The sequence below is a fragment of the Rhineura floridana genome, chromosome 1, assembly GCF_030035675.1.
Source record: "Rhineura floridana isolate rRhiFlo1 chromosome 1, rRhiFlo1.hap2, whole genome shotgun sequence".
Taxonomy (NCBI): Eukaryota; Metazoa; Chordata; class Lepidosauria; order Squamata; family Rhineuridae; genus Rhineura; species Rhineura floridana.
The window spans coordinates 248,207,911-248,232,587 of NC_084480.1; the positions used below are offsets into that span (position 1 = coordinate 248,207,911).

The 24,677-nt window shown below is 38.0% G+C and overlaps 1 protein-coding gene across 6 annotated transcripts in view; it reads right to left on the bottom strand.

Annotated features, from left to right (window-relative positions):
* Positions 1–826: 826 nt before the first annotated feature.
* Positions 827–24,677, bottom strand: part of SS18 (SS18 subunit of BAF chromatin remodeling complex) — a 45,097-nt gene continuing 21,246 nt past the window's right edge. For 3 of the 6 annotated variants that reach the window (XM_061597433.1, XM_061597424.1, XM_061597472.1), the window contains 8 exons: positions 17,294–17,515; positions 13,467–13,634; positions 12,598–12,702; positions 10,288–10,380; positions 9,462–9,578; positions 5,790–5,917; positions 1,626–1,693; positions 827–1,027 (listed from right to left, as the gene is read on the bottom strand). In XM_061597433.1, the coding sequence (XP_061453417.1) occupies positions 1,646–1,693; positions 5,790–5,917; positions 9,462–9,578; positions 10,288–10,380; positions 12,598–12,702; positions 13,467–13,634; positions 17,294–17,515 (881 nt within the window). In that variant the 3' untranslated portion in view covers positions 827–1,027; positions 1,626–1,645. The remainder of the gene's footprint in view (positions 1,028–1,625; positions 1,694–5,789; positions 5,918–9,461; positions 9,579–10,287; positions 10,381–12,597; positions 12,703–13,466; positions 13,635–17,293; positions 17,516–24,677) is intronic. The other 3 variants (XM_061597451.1, XM_061597442.1, XM_061597462.1) reach the window with 3 other exon arrangements.

Consider the following 24,677-nt stretch of genomic DNA (forward strand, 5'->3'; position numbering starts at 1 on the left):
TCAGATGAGGAAGTTTAGACAAGAGTTTTACAAAAGCTCTATACTATTTTTATTACATAGAAATGGTCCTACTAAAAGTTAAATACACTTATGAAATAAAATACATATCAACCTATCTATAATTTGTTTTTAAATACTTTGTATATTCAAGCCAGGTTAAATGAACACTTTTAAAAATTCCTTGTTACTGTAATCAGAAAAAGATCACAGCTTGATTTATGTGAAACCATTACAAGACACTTACAAATTCAATTCGAACATTTTCCTCTTACCAAAATAAAAATACAGAAAACTGCCACTGCTATAAACCATTTTTACAAAAGAGCTTTGCACAAAATATTTCAAAATTAATTCTTTATACTAGACTGTGTCATATTGTCCATGATCATCTTGTCATTTAAATAGTTGGGATACTAATTCTGCACACTAGAGTCTGTCAAGAATGTATGCTGAGCAACTCTCCTTCTTGTACAACATTGAGACTAACACAATAAAGAATTCATCATGTCCCAATCTATATTTCTTATCTATATGGGTTTCTGACTTTGCCCAGTGTACTGCCTTGCATATTCCTTATGAAAAACATAATATATAAAATATTGCTGCTGTAAAAATGTCCCCATTCCCCTTACAAAAAAATCTGTGGAAAAATATTAAATTCCCTTAACCTTCATAAACATACAATGCTGTTCACACATTTCAGTTTGTAACAGTTTGATGTAAAGTTCTAACCTCCTTGCAAAATTGTTTGTATTCTCTGTCCAATATTGCCATCTAGAGTATAGATGCAAAATTATTTTAGAAAGACTATCACTTTTGTTTATAATTAGTTCATAAAGGCAATATATTGAAAAGCAGCCATTTATCAACAACGTAGAGTTTTTTCTTTTTCGTTTCCCAAACTGGATAGAATGGAAGATTCTCTTCAAAAGGAGATGTCCACAATACTGAAGAGACAAAACGCTGCTAACAGGTACTAGTTATTGTATTGAAATTTTTTTCATTGTTGGTAGTTTCCATACTGCCCCTAAAAACAAAGGAAGAGAGGGAGTAAATATATTGTTTCCTTCGTTTCCTAGAAGAAGAAGAAAACACATGTGGCATTGGTGTAAAAGTCATAAGGCTAATACTTCCTTCAACTTTCACTTTTTCTAAAGTAAGAGCAGTGTGAATCTATTTCATAATTTCAAGTGTAGACTTAGTAGTTTTTTAGAAAACTGGAACTGGCAATAAAGAACTTAAGGCTTCATCTAATTGTTCTGTCCTTCCAAAAGAATTAGCAGGTAGAATTTATTTTCCAGATTTAAGCCCAACACTATGGTGTTCCCAAGGTGCTTACAATCAAAATAAAATACCGTATAGCAATATGCAGTGCCTTGAAAAAGTAATCAGACCCCTGACCAATGCTCTCATATTACTGAATTACAAATGGTACATTGTAATTTCATTCTGTATATTTTATTTTGAAACACTGAAACTCAAAATCAATTATTGTAAGGTGACATTGGAAATGTTTGTAAGGAACATAAAAAACTGAAACATGTGGCTTGCATACGCATTCAACTCTTGTCCTGTGGAAGCTCCCAGTTTACACAGATGAAAGAAATTGCCTTATCAAGGATTACCATTGGTTGCTGTCACATTGTCAGGATAAAAACCCAACTGTTGAAGGATCTTTAGTCAGCCTGTAGACCTGAAGGAAAATGAAGACCAAAGAGCATTCTTCAGAAGTGAGAGATAATGTAATATAAATGCATAGATTAGGAAAAGGGTACAAAATAATATCCAAGTGTTTGGATATCCCAGTGAGCACAGTTGGATCAATAATCACGAAGTGGAAGCTGTATCTCACAGCCCAGGTACTGCCAAGAAAAGGCCATCCCTCAAAACTCAGCGCTCGAACAAGAAGGAGACTTGTGAGAGAAGCCACAGAGAGGCCAACAATTACTTTGAAGGAGCTACAGAGTTCAGTGGTTGGGAGTGGAGTAATGGTGCACCAGTCAATGGGAGGGTGGTAAGAAAGAAATGTACCCTCTGAAAGCATGTCTGGAGTTTGCCAGAAAGCACGAGAGTGCCCAGCTGCGATGTGGGAAAAGGTGTTGTGGTCAGATGAGACTAAGATAGAGATTTTTGGCCAAAACTCAAAGCACTATGTGTGGCACAAGTCTAACACTGCCCATGCCTCAAGATGCATCATCCCTACAGTGAAGTATGGTGGTGGCAGCATCATGCTGTGGGGATGCTTCTCATCAGCAGGGACTGGGCATCTTGTTAAAATCGAAGGAAGAATAGATGGAAATACTGCAAGAGAACTTGCTTCAGTCCACTAAAAACTGAAGCTTGGGAGGAAGCTCACTTTTCAGCAGGACAATGATCCCAAGCACAAGGCCAAAGCAACATTGGAGTGGCTCAAGAATAAAATGGTGAATGTCCTACAGCAATCCAGTCAAAGTCCTGTTCTCAATCCCACTGACAATCTGTGGCGCTCTTTGAAAATTGTGGTCCACAAGTGACGTCCAACCAACCTGAACGACCTGGGGAGAATCTGCCAAGAAGAATGGGCCCAAATCCCTCCAACACTGTGTGCAAAGCTGGTACATACCTACCCCAAAAGACTTAAAAGCTGTTATTGCAGCAAAAGGTGGCTCTACCAAATATTAATGTGTGGAGACTGAATACTTATGCAAGCAACGTTTCAGTTTTTAATATTTCTTAAAAACATTTCCCAACATAAAACCAATGTCAACTAACAAGTATCACACAGAATAAAATTACAATGAACCAACCATTTGTAATTCAGTAATATGAGAACATTGGTCAGGGATCTGATTACTTTTGCAAGGCCCTGTATAATAAATGTGAACAGAGTAAAAAACAGCAGCAAAGCCCAGCAGATAAAAACTCAAAGTTAACACAGCAGAAAATCATTGTCATCACTATCCCAGCTGCTTAAAAGGTTAAAAAGCCTGGGAAAATATGGTCTTTGTCTCACACCAAATTACAACACAGGTGCCAAGTGAGCCTCCCTGGGGAGGGCATTCCAAAGGCAGGGTGCTGCCACAAGGTTTTCTCCCTAGTCACCACATTCAGTAACTTAGAAGGTGGAGCCCCCAAAGAAAAGTCTTGGGAAATACCCTCAGCAAATGATGGACTAGAATGGGACAAGACAGTCCAACAAGTACCTGGATCCAAAACTGAGTAGGGCTGTATAAATAAGGACAAATACTTTGTACTGAGTTCAGGAATGAACTGGGAGCTAATGAAGTTGTTTCAACATAGATATGATCCCACTGCCTGACCTAATAGCTTAACTGCAGTTTCCAAATTGTCTTCAATGGCAGCCACTCATATATACCACATTTCAATAATCCATCTTGGAAGTTACTGGAGCACAGATAATCATGGACATTATGCAGTAACACTGGCAAAGTGAGAGAAGCCATGGTAACTACAAAATGTAGAAACTGGAAAATATTTCCATACAAATTTTAGAAGCCTAGAATTTTAAAATCCTAGTATGTTAGGAGATAAAAAAGATAAAATTTTGATAATACATTATGACACACGTAAATATACTATTCATAATTCAGATTTACAAGGTAGCACATCTGTATTTGAACAGACTAAAATAGCAAGATCTCATGCTAGCATGAAGGGGAAAGCATATACAAAGACCATATATTCTTTATGTTCCTCAAGTGACCATTAAGAAACTGGTGCAGAAGCATTGTTAAAGAAAAATTGGTTCATGTATATATACTCCCTGCCCCTTAGAATAGCAGGTCACCAAGCAATAGCAAAGACTGCTTCTGAAACTCCCCTCAGTTTCCAAAATTGCTTGTCACACAACATCAGGGGCTGCTATTCAAGAAACTACATCCCAAAGCTCCATTGGGAACATAGAAACAGTTATTTGGATCTGGGCCTTGGTTTTTTAAAATACAACTTGCCTTGAATTCTCCAAGAAAGGATGGGGTAAGAATATGAAAAAGCAATTTCCCAAAATTTGAGTAGCTTTTTGAATACACTACTGCTTTTTTCTTTGTGTTTGCTTTTCTATCATAGTATGTTGCTAATTCATACCATATTTGTATATATAATTGTGGCACTTATAAAAGCCTCTAAACTCATGTGAAATGTGGAAAAAATATGTAAATTCCCAAGGCGTAAGTAAATGTCTTCAACAATGATCTTTTCCCTGAAACCGTAACTTTTGTGAGCTTGTTTTCCCTTTGGTGATAAAGTAATTAGCAAGTATGACTAGCAAACAGTATATAAAACTAAATACATTATACATGTATTATACATGTACCTATATACATGAGCTATTACACTCAACCTCTGGCAGCTGTTTGCATTTGGGGTTGAGTAAACTGGGCCAGCCAAAATGGTTACTGCCACTTCCTGTCAGCTTCTCCACAGCAGAGGGCAACAGAAGACTGAATAGCTGCCCATACTGTCACTTGCATTGTGCTGAAAGTAGGTGTGGAATTTCAGCACATATAATAAACAAATTTATTATAGCAAAATAAATATGATGCAAAAATATGGAAAATTTCTTGGTATTTAAAGTACCACAGGGCCCAGTTTTTATTGCAACAAAATAACTGGCTGTATCTCTGGAACCTTCATTCAGTGGGGGCTTTGCTTCAACTCCATATTTAAGTTTAGAGGGGAAAAGAATTGCGCAAATGTATTTTAGAATGCAGGGGTGACAAGCACACATAGGTAGGGGTAAGAAGTATTCCCTTAGAGTCAATTCATTTAACTTAGACAAAGGCACTTTTACACATTCAGGTAGAAGGTGGCACTAAGAGGGGTTTTGGTAATTGGATTGCCTGAGCAAATAATCCACTTTCCATGCTAGTACTCCTTTCTGTCTCTCTTTCTTCCCACCCCCCACAGTTCTCTGTGTGCACATTACATCCTTTTTTTCTTTTAAAGCTTTGCTAGAAATGACACAGGTTTGTATGCAAATGCAACACTACTACTGCATCTCCCTAGCTAGGAAACGAAGCACATAAACTAAAGTTTTGACTTTAACTGTCTTGCATAACTTGGGAAGTACATACATAAGGAACCAACCCTTCCTATATCAGCCCATATATAAGTTGCAGTCAGGAAATCAGACCCTGCTCTGAACACTTTCTTAATATTAGAAAAGAATGGCAACAGCTAGGAGCAGGGCTTTACCACTGTAGTTCTGAGCCTCTGGCCTTTTTTGCCCACTGAAACAAGGCGGTACCTTTCCTCTCACTTCCAATAAGCGCTATCTTTCTTTCTTTTTTTAAAGAAAATTTCATTCTACACTTGGCTGATTTCTCAGGCATATTTATTGACTGTTTATGATTTTAGTGAAACTGTATTTTAAATTTTACATAGGTCCCTTTGAGTGTTTTACAAAAGTTGCCTAGAAATGATGTTTTATTTATTTAAACAGCTGAGTTCCATCTCCTGATTCTCTGTGGTCTTAAAAGATTTTAACAGCCAGAAGACAGAGAGAAGCAGAAGGGTAGTTTTCATAATGTGGCATTAAACCAACCTGCTTACACTATAGGACAGCTACATAGCAAATTCTGCAGATGAACATTAATGCACCCTACCTCAGAAAATTGTTTTAACTAACCCTCTACAATTATGATCAAATTGGTTATAACTAGAGAGTTATACTAGAGAAACTGTAAATTTGCAAAGATGAGGAAAGCAGAAAGAGACAGTTGATACAGAATTCAAGAGGCATAACGCCTGAACTATAAAAAAATTAAAAAGTGGAAATACAAAAATTGTACCTGGTCATATCCATAAGGCCTCTGTTGTGGTGGTTGTGGGGGCCCAGGCTGTGTAGGCCTGTATCCTCCATATTGTTGCCCTTGGGGATAATTGGAGTACTGAGGTCCTGGAGCACTTTGAGAAGGGCCTGAAATATTTTGTAGACCAAAATTGAACAAAGAGCAACTCAAACATTGAAACTACAAAGTCAGAAACAAATCATCATTATAATGTCTTTTCTTTCTTGAAAATAAGAACATGCTAGATCAGGCCAATGGCACTTCTAGTCAGCATCCTGTTCTCGGTGACCGGGCAGATGCCTTTGGGGAAGCCTGCAAGAGCACTCTCCCCTCCTCCTGTTTCCAGCAACTGATAATAGGAAGCTTACTGCCTCCGCCTAAGGAGGCAGAGCATATTCATCATGGCTAGTAGCCAATGAAAGTCTGCCCTCCATGAATTTGTCTAATCCTCTTTTAAAGCAGCCCAAGTTGGTTGTCATCACTGCCTCTTGTGAGATCAATTTCCATAGTTTAACTATGCACTGTGTGAAGAAGTACTTTCTTTTGTCTGAATCTGGTCTGAATCTTCCAACATTCAGATTCACTGGATGTTCAAAGTTTTACTGCTATGAGGGAGGGAGAAAGACTCTTTTCTATCCACTTTCTCTACACCATGCACAATTTTATACCGCTTATCATATTACTCTTACTTGCCTTTTCTCTAAACTAAAAAGCCCTAAAATGTTGCAACCTTTCCTCATGAAACAGAAGTTCAGGACTCTTCCTTATGTAATATCATAACTGTGGGTTTGCAAGGGTAATCTATGCTATCAAGACTTGCAAGATACAAGTAATTTTAAACCATTCCTTATTGCATTTTCATATGCTTATCCTTCTTATTTACAAACATGACAATTGTTTAAAGCAGAGCTCATAGGAGTCACTACACAAGGTTAAATTATAATTACTATGTCCCTCTGTTTAAACTCTGGATAAAAGTATGAAGGACACTGCCTCTTTCCCCCTAGCTAAATACACCCTGTTGTTTTTGATTTCTGGCAGGCAGTGATTAAGAGTTGTGTATGAGCCTATTAGGTAGATGCCTACCAGAGGTAAGTGAAGTAACTCTTTTCAAAGCCTTGGTTATTCCTTTCCAATCTATCTGCTTACTCAGTAGCTTTTGCTGGCGGAATTTCTTTGTTTTACAACTGGGGAAAAACATTAGAACAGAGCTGTTGGGATCTAGTGTCCAAATACTTTGATGCCTCCTATAAAGACTCTGCAGGATCCAATTAAACTAAAAGAGCTATGAATATCTAAAAACCAGTAGGGGAACTCTAGTATATAGCCAAATCTATTTATGCAGTTATTAACTTAACTTGATCCAACACTAGGAAGCATATTTGTTACATATCATACAGTGAGTATGTATCTACAAGCAAATACATTTGTCATTTTGTAGTGGTAGAAGGCAATGATACCTTTCATATCCTCTTTGCCCTATCCAGAGATAATGCTGACGGCTTAAAGCAGTGCTGTTCAACAAAAGCTGCCAACAAGTGTGGTTAAGGCTGCAGTATTTCAGACCCAGGAGTACATCCATACTGGTTTGAATCACTGGTTTTCTATTTTTCTCAAATACAGTATTAACATTTGAAATGGACCTCTCTTCTTGGCTAGTTAAACACAGTATACTGTTTAGGTAGTCAGGAATTATACTTTTAATTTAAAGGCCAAGTCTCACAATGAACATTAGAACATGGTTTGCCAGTGCAATCACAAGGGTGGTAAGTGAAGGGTTTTCCAGAAGTGATGCAGCTCTTGTCCACTTTGTCCTACATAACTTATAGAGGATATCACCTTCAATGGTTAACTACTTTATTATGCTGCAACTAACCCCCATGTGCACTTTACATTTAAAACAATATTATTCTACTTTAACAGTCATGGCTTTCTCCAAAGAATCCTGGGAACTTTAGTTTGTTGAGGGTGCTGCGAGTTGTTAGGAGACCCCTATTCCCTTCACAGAGCTACAATTCCCAGAGTGGTTTAACAATCAATCCCTCTCCCCAGGGAACTCTGGGAATTGCAGCTCTGTGCAGGAAATTAAGGAATGCAACAGTTAGAAAAACTAGCACACCAGTAACACTGTGATTTTGAGAGATGCTTGATTTACAAACAAAAAGTTAAACACGCAACCACACTCTCTGTAATGGGCTGATTCAATTCAATTTCAGAACTTCTAGGAAGCCAACACAATTAAAAAAAACACATACAGTTCTAAGACTGATTTCATCTTATTTAACTTGGAAGAAAGTTCCACTGAAATTAACTACTTACTTCCAAATAATGGGAATTCAAGTGGGGCATTAGATATGTTGTACCCACATCCTCTGCAATTATTGTGAGGGAAATAATTGAGCCAAAAGATGTAAAAAATGATGTTGACAGTGCTGCCTTCAAATGATAGGATGGTTTTCAACTAAAAGTTGCTCAAGCACAAAAGTTAGCACTAGTGCAACGGGATTTCCCCCCTCCTTCCCCCATCCCCAAATATGCTCTGAAGGGTTGGGGGAACCCTCAGAACAGATTTAGGTAGGTGTGTGTGAGATCATTCCATTGTGCAAAAAGAAATCCTTCCGCTAACAGAAAAATTTGCTTAACTCTCTTGTTATGTCAGTTGATGGACAGGAAGCCAGGATTCAATTTAGCCTCAGCTGTGCAAACAGGTGCTTGCAGTCAAAGCAGGACCTACCCCCCCCGCTTGTCAGCTGATGACTAGGGGCTAAATCCTGCTCACTATGGCTGCCCATGCATGTTTCCAACTATGAATATGTGCATGCAGCCCAGGGAAACAGAAAAAATGTGCCTTTTGTGAACACTAGCAGAGTGTAGTAGAAGTCCCACCCACTGCCTTTGCTTGCAAAAGGCACCTTTCTTTCTCCCCTCTCTGTCACTTTTGCAATCCCTGCACAAGGCATTTTGACAGGTGGATAGGAGAATACATCAAAGTTGGTTTCCTGGAGCCAAAGAGGCTCTCCAACCCTGTCCTAGGGTCTCAGATCAAGCTTTAGAAATGGACTTTGATTCTTAGAACCGGTAAGTAGTGCAAGTTTGGATACTAACCCTACAGAGAGCTTTTAGAAATCTTATTTTATAAATTTGAAGTCATTTGATTTCCTAAGAATAAACCTCTATTAATTCAATATGCTCTATAACAGCCTTCAGCAGCATAGGCCCCTCCAAATGTTTTAAACTACAGCTCCCATCACCAAAAGTGCTCTATAAACTGCCTGGGGATTTGAACCTTCTGTGTCTGCTTATATATATAAATGCTCTGTTGCTACTGGTAAATTGACATTTCTGTTTCTTAGGCAGGTGCAAATGCATAAAGGGCTAAAATAAAAACAAAAGTGATTGGGGATCTGTAGCCCTTCAAATGCTGCTGGACTCCACCACCCATCCTCCCAGGCCATTGGCCATGCTGGCCAAAGCTGATGGAATTTGGAAGTCCAACTATGTCTAGAGTACTACAGGTTGCCCATCTGTAACGGTACTGAGAAAGCAATTACTACTGTTTTGTGTTTTTTTTAACTATATACAGGGAAGTTGGATGTGCAAAGTTAGGTTTCTTAAAAACCCTGCTTGGCCTCCAGATTTCCAACACAAACTTATCTTCCATGATTTACTTACCGTAACCTTGCTGCTGCCCAGGGTAACCTTGCTGACTTGGGTACTGCTGCTGTTGATAGCCTTGCTGCTGAGGCGGTGCTTGGTAGGCATCCTGCTGCTGAGTATATTGTGAGTTTCCTGAAACGTGAGGTTAAGCAAGAACAATTAATGGTATTTTTTCTGGTTCTATTTCTTTCTTTCTTTCAATATGCACAGTGAACACCACACAAAAAACAAAATGAAAATGCAGTCTTGATCCCAAAAACTGAACAAAACCAAGAAAAAACAAACAAAACAAAAGGAATTCGGCCAAACAAACAAACTGCAGTTAAAGCCAGATTTTACAAGTCTAAACTGCAGCATTTTCTGCTTCTCTGCCAAATGAGCATTACATTAACTGGAACATGATGCCATGACTTGGTAAGGCCATCACTATGCTAAATGGAAAAAAAAAGACAAAATTAAAGACAGCTACAGAGCACAAACTAGCTACACAAATTGGCAAGCTGTTTCCTAATGGCACTATATTTGTATGTATACATACACACAAAATATGCAACTGGACCCAAGGATTTTGTTTAAATAAAAAGGTACAATTGTAAAAGATGCTAATGGTGTTTTAGTCATTTTACTTTTGTTAGAAATGACAAATTAAGGTTACAAGTTTAGATGTTGCAAGAAACTATTTTGAACGCTTCAAGTTCCCTGCAGTTCTCAACAGCCAGCAACTAGTAGTCTACAAGAGCTTTGCATGGGCAGGAGATTTTGTGCAAGATGTTGTTCCTCTGTGGAAGGGGATAGGAAAAGGAATGTATGTGTGCATGTGTGTGTGAAGGTATATAGATACCTCCTTCGTAGTAATGTTGGGAGGAATCCTCATAAGGCCTATCGTAGCCTTGTTCAGGATACGACGGTTGCTGATAACCGTAATCACTATGACCTACATCAATTCGACAAGAGACAGGAAGAAACGTTAATGGCCTCTGAGTGAAAACCCTAAAAAGATTTCATCTTACTGAAAAATCCGTGTCAGATGGAAATAACATGAAAGATAACTCTCAAATTGAGTTAGTAGGCTTTACCAATAGGATTTCCTTTCATACTGTTTTAACACATGACAGGAAAAAAAAGTTAGCTAATGAAGCAGTTCTAGCAACATCACAGCAAGCGATGGTTTTAAGCTTCTGATAATCTTTATTGAGGTATGGATGTGAGTACTTTGTCTCATTTTTTAAAGAATAAAAACATTTAGGCCTTTCACATGTAACTAACCTGAATTTTATTAGAATGAACAAAGAAACCAATTATCATACTTTGTTCAACACCTGTTCTACTGCTTTCCAGTTCAAAAGCATATGCTGCTAAAAGCCGTGTATACTACAACAAAGCTCAATGAACTTTAAATAAATTACTTTTTTGATATGATATATCTAAAAAATATAATACCGATATTCCCCCACTCCAACAAAACTATTATTCATAGAAATTCCTTTTGGGGAGGAGGATTAAGAGAACAGCTATCTTTCTTTCCAAATTCTCCTTTACCATATTAGCATTCTGAGTAAATGCTATGGACACCTGCCATTAGGATCCAGTTGGTAAAATAAATATCCTATCAGATGCTTGCTTTAAGATTTCACATATTTCTCCAGCTTGCAATTAGAAATCTAGTTCATTAAGAACTCTTAGTCACAGTCAGTATCAATATGCTTCTTTTAGTAAAATGTAGCACTGTATTTTTCAAAATGTCTTAGACTCTTGGGACCATTATCTGTTTACAAAACTTTCCTTTTATATCATGTTTATATCATTTTCCTGATCACACATTTTATCCAACTGAATATTTGTTTAATTTTCTTTGCAGTATATCATCTCTATATCCTGTTACTTTTTGCTTGTTAAAGAATGCTATTTTCTAAATGATGACATGATTTGCAGATCATATTTTACATGATGACTGTTGATAAGCAGCATATATTTGCCAAACGTAACAGAACTTGGCGGATCCAATTCATCTAGCTCCAAATAAACTTTAGAAAATGTTCACACAATTTATGTAACCCACAGCTAAAGATTATATAATTTTATTTATTTTATACAATTTGTAGACTACCCTATGATTGGAGTTCTCTTTGCAGCTTACATATTTGGTGTTGTCTTGTGCATAACATCAAACAGTCAGGTATGTCACAGTACGATTTCTAAGACTGAAGTTGCAGAAGTCATTAACACCATTTGTCAAAGAGCTTTTGTGTGACTCTGTCATACCGTACTCTTACATGTCACAAAATTGGCTCTAGTTTGATCCATAATTAGAGGTGTTCAAGGCAGATTTCATGACATGTAATTAAGTAAACCATGAAAATGATGGTGAGGAACGGTAACTAAGTAGTAAAAACAAGCAAAACACTTTTTAAAAAAACATATACAATTAATTTGCAACAAATAGCTGCTCTGAAGTAAGTATTCTATTGCGCTTCACAAATTGATGGACAAAATGTTGCCTCTTATAGTGCCCTTAAAATAAAATTTAAAGATCTCATTTCCTGAGTAGCATCTTTACATTTCGCTGTAATATACTATAAGGATCTCTAATTTAAGAGAATACCTTTGCAGTTCCAAGAGCCTGACTTTCTTCAAAAAATTATGTGGCTTCCAGAATCAGAAGAATGTTAAAAGGAAAAATGACATTATCTACAATACAATAATAGACTGCAGCCATAGACAGGGCCAAAGTTATTGCAACCACAGGTTGCTGCACTCTTAAAAAAACACAAAACATTTTTTGGTTAAAGGCTCTCAAGTAAATCTCAATTTTTAAAAAAATGTATAAGCAAAATGGTATTAAAAAGCAGACACATTACAAGGGCTGCATTAACTGTCCTACATACACTGAAGAATTTGCTATATATGAAGCCAAAAGATGAAATTCTTATAAAATCTGTGTTACGGTACTAGAACTAAAGTTACAAAGTGTGTACTTTGAATAAGCTGTGAAATAAAGTTATTCATTGGATTTCAGATTACTGAACTTGCAACCTTTAAAAAATATAAGTTCTAGTTATCAGTTGCTAAAAATTGTTCATCCAGTAGTTTTATGTATAACTAGTAATGGGCAGGTATGTAAAATGGGAAAATTAATATTATGAGAGATTACCATCAGGGTAATATTGCTGGTTCATGCCTTCTGGAGGACCTTGTCCACCATGACTGTATTGGTCCCCATAATAGTCTTCCTGGCCTGAGTACTGCTGTGGTGGGCCTGAAAAACCACAACCAGTCAATATGTAAATAACTTATTTTCTCTGTTACCACACTCACTTATTTCTCAGTTTAATATGAGAAACAGCCTCATCTAAGACTTCCCCCACCCGTGTGTTTCAGAAAGCTTAACTTAATGCTTCGTGACTAAACATGTATGGATTATATATACAGCAACCTGATTGAATTAGATACCCAAGATGATGTGAATATAAATTTCTAAAAACAGACATACAATATATACACTTGTTGCTCTCATAAATAAATAAATAGTGGATAGTTGTTGAAAACCATCTCGTCTAGAGTGCAAGTGGCCAAAACCATGTTAAGTTATAAATTTCGTTCTAGATTAGTGTAGACTACACAGTACTCCATATGCTGAACGTTTAAAACTAACCCATATGTTCCATATCACTTTTTATTAAAAAAAGAACTTGTAACATAAAAGTATAAGTTTCAACATTCCGATTCATTTAAGCTTGAAGTACTATTTTTGGAAAAATATAACAGTATAGGCTTGGAAATAGCCACTTATTGCAGATTTGCCTCCATGTGCTAAGACAGGAACACTTTACAAAAACTCTTTGAGTCCTGAAATGATCAACAGAATGTTTGTGGCCTTATCTGAAAAAGTTGATACAGAGAAATATAGAATGCATGTGAGAAATATAGATATCGTTGGATACAGACAAGATAGTCAGCTGAAAGGTTTTTTGTGTGTGTTATTTAAAAGCAAATGTTAAAACACGCAACTCTGAATCTTACCTTGCTGTGGTGGTCTGTATGGAGGAATCTGCCTCTGTCCCATCATATGGTTTCCTTGGTTAACTTGGCCCATCATTCCCATTGGTGGCTGCTGTCCCTGATAATGTTGCCCACCTCCCTGGGGCATGTTATACTGTTGAGAAGGTGGCTGCTGGTGCATCATTGGGCCTACAATGAGAAGAGCCATAGCAACTTTTTAGTTATTCTGATTATAGCCTACATTCAAGACAAACTGAAACCATCTTTTTTCTAATTTTCAACTTTGACACTCAGTAATTTAAGGAAACTACAAACACAAATTACATATTTAAAATCTGTTTCTACAAGATGTACAAAAAGTCACATTGAAGGTTGATATGCAAAATATAGTCGTTGATAAGCATAGGAGATTGATCAATGCAATCTAAGCTTTTTCTCAGTATAACCTAGTGTTTGCAGAAACAAATTTCTAAAGCATGCTCCAGGTCCTCTGCATGAAAGACTTTCAAAACCTGCCAACGTATCATTTTAGATACCTTTTCTCTTTGTTTTAACCAAACTGGTGTGCCAAGTCTACTTTTTCCTATCTACAGACTAAAAAGTGCCATGATTTAAATAGTTGTTCACAAAAACCTGTGCTCTTGTTTTTATTGTATGCAAACTATGGAACCTTCAGGCTGACTGGATTCATAACTACTCAGTTTGTCTCACTTTGCTTTTATGAACCTCTAACTGATAAAAATAAACTATTTGTTTGGACATGTACAAAAAGAATAGAACAGAAATCAACACTACTTTTAAAGAGCATAACTCAATTCCAAGTTAACACCTTTAAATATTTGTATTTTATTTGATAAGAAAGTGAAGCTTTATGGCATACATGCTCCATGGTAGGTTTGAGCACAGTTTTTAATCTAAGGACTTAAATAGATGTTGTTATATATATGGTTCATCACCACTGCAACAAAATGGTACCATTTTTGTCCCTTGAACAGTAAAATGAACAATTGAAACATTTGTCATTAAGACCACACATTATTTTGAATAAATATCACAGAAATATTTGACAGAAAAGCAGGCTTTTATGGGACCACAAATCTAACATACCTAAAAATGATACTCTTCAAAACATAAAACTTGAAGTATGTTAAAGATAACATAATGAAAGAAGAGAGACAGCAATTAACTCAGGCAAATCTCCTGATCATTCTTTGTCAGAAAACTACAGAACATCTCACTAATAATTTTTACAATGAAAAATGCATCACTAGTGAACTTCTGCAAAATAAGTGAACCAACTATTTTAGGTGTTGGAGTGACAAAATATAGACTGTTGCACAAATACTACTAAATCACTGATATTCTTCTATGTGACTGGGCAGCAAAACTAAGGTCTCCTAATAAAAATCTATTCAAATAAGGAAACTCCCTCAACTTTTAGAAGGAATATTTCCTATGGCATTTGAACTGCTATCCACTTTAAATATAATTTTATATTTAATTTATTCAATTTGCACACCACTTTTCACCGCATCTAGTTCTCAAAGTAGCTTACAAAAATGAAAACATACTATATACAAATTTTAAAACATAGATTAAAACATTGAAGAATAAAACAGAACAGCATTTATGGTGCAAAGGCCTCCAGAAATGAAACTGTTTTAACCTGGCATCTGAAACTTAGCAGGTATGGTGGCTGCCTAATTTCTAATGGGAGTGAGTTCCACAGAGTTGGGGCCACTACACTGACTCTTCATTAACCTGAGTCATACTTCTAGTCCATGGGGAAGCCCTAATAGTACTTCCCCAGATAATCTCAGTGATCGACCTGGGCCATACAGATTAAGGTGGTCCTTAAGGTATTCTGGAACTAAGTTGTTAAGGGCTTTGTACACCAGTACACAAACCTTGGGCCTGGCCCAGTAGCAGACTGGAAGCCAGTGCATATCTTTTAGCACCAGTGTCATGTGTTGGCAGCAGTCTGTTCCCATCAACAAACTAGCTGCGCTAGCTAGCTAAAGCTTCCAGACCAGACCTAATGCCAGCTCCACATAGAGCACATTGCAGTAATCCTGTCTTAAGGTAATGCATGGACTACAGTACTCAGGTTGCCCTGTCCAGGAATGGCCACAGCTGGTGTACCAACTGAAGCAGATAAAAGTCACTTGTGTATCTGATCTTGGTCCAGGAAAGTTGGAAAGTTCTCAAAACATTTTGGGGCTCAATTCTGAAATAATTCCATTAGGAAACAGAAAACAAATGCCTACTCTTTCATTTTCCATCTGTTTTCTGATGTTCACTTACAAACTCTGAGTGCATCACTAATGTTTTCCTCTGATTGATCATCAGGGTCCCCAGGTTCACTTGTTATGCAAGACTTCTGATGCACTCAAAGTGCAACTGCACAACCCCAGCACCCTTCCTCAGCCTCAAGGTCAGGAAGATTTATTTAATTAAAATATTTCTTTTGGGGCTTGTCATTTTGCCACTGTGTTTCCTTGGAGCACCTTAGAAGCACAGCACATCTGTAGGGATGGTCTCATTTCCAGGAGGGAAAAATGAAACCCTGCCCCTCCCCACTTCCAACCTTGGAGCTAGGGAGGGGATCAGAGGTTTGACCTGACCTTAAACTGAATTTTGGAAGTGCAGTGTGAAGTCAGGGACTCTCCTTTGGAGAGGGGAAGAGACATGTAGCCAGAAATATGTGGTTACTTACTAAGGGCTGTCAAAATGTGCAGACCCCTCTTGTTCAACTCTATGCTTTTCATAAGTTCTTGGCTGAAGGTCTTATCTACCTAAATTACTTGCAACCTTCTTCAGGCTAAATCTAAGTGCTGCATGAATAAGCATGTCTACCTTTGGAGGAATCTTCTGAAAAACTGGACAAGGTTACTCACAGAGATGTTCATTTCAATGACAAGCACAATTCATGCTGGATAATATGCCCCAACCACACTGTCATAGGCAGAGTTTCATACCAAAGCTGGGCAAAACTACACCAGACAATGTAAGACATTCATGCTGTGTGAAACATCCAGTATATGCACAGTGTAGCCCTCCCCCTTCTTTACCAGCAAAGTGTCTTGTTATCTGCATAACTTGGGGAGGATATAGGATGGGAGGAAGAAGAAGAGAAAGTAATGTTTTTTAAGCTAGTCTCTGTGCTCTACGAAGTGTTTAGTTCTACTGGAAGAAAATAAATGTTATATAGTATGCACATATTTGTTAAAAACATGTATATCCCACCACTGTATACAGCAATGCCCAATATAGCTTACAATCAGCACAGTAAAAACTGAAATTTACAGAAACAATAAAGTCAGCAGCAAACCCCCCAGACATTTTGGGAGCTCATATCCAACAAAGCTCAATTAGTCTAATTGAAATAGAGTAACTTTTACATGGGAATGGAATGCCATCATGAAGGGAGAAAAACAGATCACTGGAAGCAAGGATTTTCAAAGTACGGCCACAATTATGACCATTCCCCCAATGAGCCACTTTGTCAGAGTGGCCCATGTGGAAGTCGCCAGTCTTTCATGTAGCAGCATCCAATGTGTAGTTTCATTTCCAGCTAAGAGAACTGATACAATAAATAGCTGTAGAAATTATTAGGCAACGTAACACATTCAAGCTAGTTAGTAGCAGCTTTTGCTCTTCTAGGCTGTAAGGGATATCTTCTTATCAGTAAGAATAAAGAAAAAAGTTGTTAGTACAGGAACAGATTCAATACCAGCTAATCCTGCAAAAACAATACAAGAAAGGAAGCCTCCAATTTATTTAGACTTTTTTTAAAATTAAAACAGTTTGTATTTAATAGAAAAAAAGACAGACATGTCTTCATTTACCTTGATTTGGTTGCATACTTATATTTGGTCTAGGACCATAGCTGGCCATAGGCTGTCCTTGACTCATTGTCATCTGATTCTGTCCAGGCATGCTTTGAGAGGATGGCACTGAATGATTATAACCTCCCATGGACCCATGACTACTTGAAGGCATGCTCATGGAACTGTTTGTCATATTGAGCTGGTTCGGTCCAGGTCCCTGCATAGGCATGTGGTTAGGTCCTTTGAAGAAAAACAAATTCTGCATTTAAGTGTCTTGAAAAACACTATCACAGAAATCTATGATGTTTATTTAAAACTCATCTAGGCAGATCAATAACGTCAGTCACTTAACCATACACACATGGCTGAAATTAACTGCATATTTAGTCATACTGCGCTTCAAAAGAAATAACATTTTGCATCACTGTCAGCATTTTCTAAATTCACCTGTCACTTTGTGCATGCAGAATGCAGTACTCTACTGATGACCGAAACAGAAGAGTCAAGCTTATACAGATTTAAAACATTGTAATAAATATTTGAGATGTTTAAAACAGAGGCTTGGTAGATCACTCGAATTTGCCTCATACGATGCAGTGATGGATACAATCGTAGAAGATTGTACAAATGAATGGAGGATAGGGCTGTCAATGGCTATGGTGTCCTCCACCCTCGGAGGCATTATGCCTCAGTATACCAATTGCTGGGAATCACAAGTGGGGAAAATACTGTTGCATCCAAGTCCTGGTTGCAGGCTTCCCATTGGCATCTGGTTGGCCACTATGGGAATAGGGGGCTGAACTAATGGGCCTTTGGTCTGATCCAGCATGGGTTTTCTTGTGTTCTTATGGTTTTCAAACAGTAGGAGCTCTTTGATGAGAAAATAAGTAATGATGGACAATCTTTCCTCTGCAACATACAGCCTCACGGTGCACACTCTAGTTCTGAGCGGCAACAGTAAGGCCACTCTTGTCAGAAATCCTACATCAGGGTTTAACGCAGACTATGGAAGTAAAAAGGAAATTCTCAAAGGAGATGGAAAGAGGAAGGAAGAGAAAGCATGAAAGCCCACAACAAGCTTCTGATCTCCTAGGAACACAGGATGCTGCCTTAGACCAAGTCAGACCATTGGTTCTGGCAGCAGCTCCCCATAAATCCAAGCCTGGGTCTTCTCCAGCTCTACATAGCAATGCCAGGGATTGAAATAATTACCTGATACTACAGTAACAGTTCATACTATACAAATGACATATAATATTAGATATTAGGAAATCTACAACCAACCACCGATGCTAAATACACCTCAGATATAAAGAAGATGCATATTCACATGCAAAGGAAAGCGCACATATCACTAAGGCTTTCATCGCAATAATTTGCCAAATGATGGGGCAACTGCTTTGACTTTTTGGTTGTGACAGCTTCTAAGACTGGACAGGACTGGGCTTCTTGGGGCCATATATGGCTGCAGGTGTCCACAAATTCCCTTTTCTTATGCCCACCTAAAGTCTAACTAGGAAATACCTGAGAACAATAAATCTGGCATACAGTTCTAGTAAGCTCTATGGCATTGTATGTCAAATTTATTGCTCTCTTGTAATGTATGACACCAATTTGAAGTTGAAACCATTTCTTTTTTTCATTATAACTACATTGCTTGAGATATACACATATACATCATTTTATAAGCTTCACTGACTTCTGGTCCATTTTCAACTCCAATTCAAAGTTTTGCTTTTTCTCAAAGTACCACCACCTCCCACACTATCATGCCTGCCCATGTTATCAGGGGAAACCCTGGTTTGTGTGCCACTGCTAACTTTCCATGCTATAAAACGTCCTGCCTGGGATATCTGGTTTGCTTTCTCAATGGTGTTTAGATGCCACACAAAGACTGATTTGTTCCAGGTTGCCTATGGCATAACAGATTTCTCTCTCTCTCTTTTACTTCCCTACTCTTTTGTAAATCAATCTGATGTTTGGTTGGCCTATTTCCTTTTTAAATTTTTAAATTGTGCTAGCCTCCTGAAAATGGGTTTACTTGCTTCAGTTCAGGATTCACATTCCACTCTCTTAATGAGAACACAGCCAAAGCACATGTCTACCACTCGTTGCTGTACACTGCTCATTAAAGGAGAAGCCTCTTGTCATGCCTCAGAAAGAGCAACCATTAAGTGAAAGCTTAGCTACCAAAATCTGCTAGTGCTACTGAATATGGCTAGGACAGGTGGGAGTTGGGAATGGATCAATTCTTGCTCAGAGTGTAGTGAAATCTGAAGAATAGGAGAGCAACTTGCTTCATTCTTCCAAAAGCTAAATACAGACAATTGGGAATTGTTACTCATTATGGCAATATCATGTGAATCAGAACTTTTTTTTTAAGTCTCAAAGTCGAATATGTGGCAAGCTACAGTTCAACTCAGAGGTTGCAAACACAGTGCCCACAAAGCAGGGTTTCCAAGTCTCCAGTTTGTGGGTGCCCTCTCTGGGTGAGTCACCCCAACCTCCGGACTCTTAGCTTTCACTTTTTTAAAAAATTAAGTTTCTAAGTGGTCTGGTTCAAGAGATACACACCACAATGTCAGCCCCCTTCCCACTTCTGCTAGAAGTTGTCTGCTCTAATCCCGCCCTTTCAGATTTTTAGCCAATAAGTGAAGTCAAGGTTGTGACTGACAAGAGATTTGCTGACCTTCAGGCAATAGCTAGAACTTTTGCAAATCCTGAAAAGAAGCTTCCTTTTCCTGCACATCAGAATTTGAGTGTATAACTTCCAGTAACAGCAAGATTGCATTTCCCCCTATAATAGTATAGCAGGAAATCTAGAACTGAAAATCACAGCCAGATCTTGGTAGGCATTACAAAGTAAACTATTTCAATTATTATTATAATAAAAGTGTACACACAGGTTTTTTTAAAATTACTTGCAAAAAATAGCATATACATTTTATCTTTCAAATAATTTTTGAACAGAAATTTAAAATAGTGTACATGCTGTAGCTTATGATGGCATTACAATGTGTTATTCTTTTCTAATTATAATTTTCTAATTATAAGGAGTCAAACAAGTTTAAATTTTCCTGGGCTGTTGAAGAGGGCAGTTTATTTATCTAATTCATGGCCTGTTTGAAACCTTCCCAATATGAACCTTCAATCCTATACTCACTTTTCTGGGAGTAAAGCTTGCAATGCTAATCCCACATAACTGGGAGTAAACCTCATTGAATTCAGTAGGACTTACTATTGAGAAGACATGGTTAGGATTGTGCTGTAAATCAATGGGACTTAGCAAAGGACTGTGTTGTAAATCTTTCTCTCCCCCTCCAATTTTTAAAGCAATTAGGCAGGGCTTACTTAGATGTCACTGCTTTTATTTGGTAGGAAACTAATACTGATTTTAAAAAAAGTTCTGCAATTACCAACTGGTTTTGACAATAAACTATTATATGGGGTGTATATTCTGAGTAAACATGCATAGGATTGCCCTATAAATATCTTCACAGGTTGTGTAAATAATAAACATCTTTGACACTCATGCTTGAAAAATATTTCTTATGTCCCCATAAGTATCTGATTTCACACTATACCTGTACATTTATTATTTCCTCTACATTTTAAGTGTGCCTTTTTTTCCTTGGGGTGGTCATGGTCCTCCTCTGTTGTTTTCACCATGAGGGGCAGATTAGGCTGAGAGATGGTGAGTAGCCCATGGTCACCCAGTAAACTTCGTAGCTGATTTCCATTTTAAAAATTAAAATGATTTATATGCAGGCAAAGTTTATGAAATAATACAGATCTGCATAATACATTTAAAGCACATCCAATTCACATTTAAATCACATTATTTCCCCCAAAAGAATCCTGGAATTGTAGTTTCCCCTCATAGTTACATAGTTCCTACCACCCTTAACAAATTACAGTTCCCAGGATTCTTTGGTGGGATTCACGTGCTTCAAATTATGTTGAATGTGCTTAAAATGCATTGTGTGGATTTGCCCTAGGTATGCTGTGCATTCATTAGTGAATTGAAAAGAAGAATTTTAAAAGATACTTTTTTAAACAGGGCTGTAGCTCAGTAGTAGGGCACATGCTATGCATGCAAAGGTCCAAAATTCAATCTCTGGAAAAGATTATTGCCTGGAATCGAGAAGAGCCAATGCTAGTCCATGTCATCAGTACTGAGCTAGATATTACCAAATGGGTTGAGTCGATATAAGGCAGATTCCTTTGTGCCTAAAAGAGGAAAGAGACCCAAGGGCCACAGTGACTCCAAAATTTATTTATGTATTTTATTTACAACACTTATACACTGCTTTATTGGAAAAACCTTAAAGCTGTTTACAGAAGTAATTAAAACAATAAAATTATTGGCAAAAACAGTTAAAGACAGGTATTTAAAAACATTCCAAATAATAAAACCACCAATGAGTTAAAAACAAATAAAAAACACAATACTTCTACATGCCTGAGTAGGCTTGCCTAAACAAAAATGTTTTTAGCAGGTGCTGAAAAGATTACAATGAAGGCGCCTGCCTAATATATCAATAGGGAGTTCCAAAGCGTAGGTGCTGCCACACTAAAGTACTGATTTCTTACAAGAGCAGAACAAGAACTATGTGGCACTCATAACAAGGAAAGCACACCTTGAACTTGGTCTGGTAGTAAATTGGCAAACAGTGCAGATTTCAAAGCAAAAGCATTATGTGCTGATAGGGTCTCACTCATGTCAGCATTTGTGCTGCAGCATTCTACACTTAAGGGCAGCCCCGTGGTCAGGTTATGCTGCATGAGGATTTCTATGACCTTGACTGACTGGCTGCCAGGTTCTTTTAGTTTTGGGTTGTGGTTAGGAACCCTGACTAGTTGCAGACATTGAATTTTCCACCTTACTCACAGGAATCTTGTGGTTGATATGATATTGCATTTAGAAAATCATCACTGTCTTTTGTTTTTCTCTTTGCATTTCATTTACCTCTGACCTCACTCCATTACATCCATAGAACCCACAATAGTGGTTCCATGCACTCAGCTCAACCCCCTTAAACCCACTGATGATGCACCTTGTCGTTTGCATGATGGTTTGTTTCTTGCAGTAAAAGAATTCACACACTGGGAAATGTGCCTTCTATTGCTGTTGTTCCCAAGCTGCTGTCTGTGAAGGTATACCAAACCATGTGTGTTTTCTCTGTCAATTATTACTCACTGGAATTGGGTTGGCTGTCAAAGAGTTCAGAGCAGCCCACAAGGTAGGCAGGAAAGGAAGAGAATCTTCTTAACTCTTACTCATTTCTCAAACCTCTCTCTGCAGTGAAGGGTCAAGTGTGTAAAGAAGCTTGGAGCAGCCATGTTAAAAGGCAGACAAGCATTCCAGACTGGGTTGCCAACCCTGCATAGATACAGATATCTTTGCAGAGGAGCCCTACTCAAGCCTTACCAACAGCACAATCCTAACAATATCTACTCAGAAGTAAGTTCTGTTGAGTTCTATGGGGATAAGGCCCTTAGCAAGTGTGTTTAGAATTGCAGCCATTTTTACTCCTGAGTGCTCCCACCTAACATCTTCACAATACCAGGCTCCCTTCTTCCTACAATGGCCTTCTGGTGACTGGCCTGGCCTGAGGGCACTTAAACCTTTCTTGCCAGAAGCAAGTAGGCTAGGTTAAATGTTCCTTACCCAGGCTCCCTAAGCAGGTGAGAAGGAATGATCCCATCACTTCAGCTGGACCTGGGAACACCCGCATGTAGCTAAGATTTCTCTCTTAATTTCTAATCAGAGAAATTTTTTGTTTGAGTGGTATGCTCTAAGCAACTGTGGTTGATGCTTAACATATCATACTTAATGACATCACTAGGGCCCACTCCTGAAATCTCAGGATTTGGGATGCTTTTGACCTGGCAACCCCACCACAAAGCCATTCATTGGGGCCCCCATTCAGGGGCCCAAAACTGTGAGCTTTCTTTTTTTTTTTTTACGGTAAGTCTATAGCCTTCCTAGAAAGAATATTATGAAGCAAAATGTGCAGGTACCCTTCTAAGTAATTTCTGTGAAATAAGCCAGCCTGGCTGTTTCTGCCTGTCAGTGTTTATAGCCAATGAGTGATGTCAGAGATGTGACTGGTAAGTGAGTTGTCTAGACACCAGGCAATAGGAACCCTTGGGGTTCTAAAGAGCTGTTTTCTTCATCCCTTTAGTGCTCTCTTTTTGCTTCTGTCTTATTTTCTAGTAGTCCTTAGAATCTTCACGGTTTGCCCTTTCATTTTTTCCTAGCAATCAGGATGCATCTTTCCTGTGGTGGGTTCGTCTGACGTTACATACGCCCTAACAGGTTTTTTTTTGCAAATACTGTTACACAATAAGTACAAGTGGATGTTAAAGAATCTCCTCTTCAATTGGCAAATGCAAAAGTATGAAAACTATACAAAGAGGCTTAGGCATGTCTCCTACTATACAACATCACTCTCTCAAAATGAGAAATAGGCTCAAAGTCCAAAAATGTTGGTGACCCCTGGTTCAATTTATAAATCTATACTTAGATATGTGATCAGAATAACTGCTTAGTTGGACTAGACTATACCATAACTACATTTCCAGAAGAATTCAGCCAGATGCCTCTAGAATCTTACAAGGTGGGCAAGAAAGCCTAAGTCTTCCTATTAATTTATCCACAGCATCTGGTCCTCAGAGGCGTACTGGCTCTATAAATGGATAAAAATTTGTTTAGCTATCATGGCAAAATAAAAATGTCCTCCAGAAAGTTCATCTACGTGCTTTTTACAAAAGGAAATGCTTTTGTCTGTCCTAACCCTAGGGCCTAAATCAACTGCAATGTGCAACCCTACATTCTAGCATATGTACTACCATCATTATTAGATAAATGTCCCATAACAACTCAAAACCTTTGGCCATCCAGATGTTGCTGAACTACTACTTCCATTATGCTTGGACACTGGCCATGCCTGTGGGGGCTGATGGGAGTTGTAATTCAGCAACATCTGGAGGACCAAAGGTTCCCCACACCTAGCTTTCAGTTGTTATGAGACATTGCTTTAAGCCATTAGTAAGATTTAGAATCCTAGATCATGCTTCTCTTTTTATTTTTGTAAGAAAAAGCTAGCTTTTTGTGAAGGGAAAGTGGGCTGCTGCTGGGAGGAATGGCGGGATATAAACAAACAAATAAACAGGGAAAGTATGTCAAGCCCTTGATTATTTCAGTTATACTGCTTAGAAGGGGATGAAGGTTTTCTGAGTGCTTAATACTAGGTAAAGCAGGACACTTCTATTGCTGCAGAATGTCAAGAGCCTTTATTCATGTTTTTCTTTTAATGGCATAACAGATAGCCTTAGGCTTATTCTCAGTTGTTTCCAACGCTTACTTCAATCTATCTGGAAAGATTACAAGATTTTA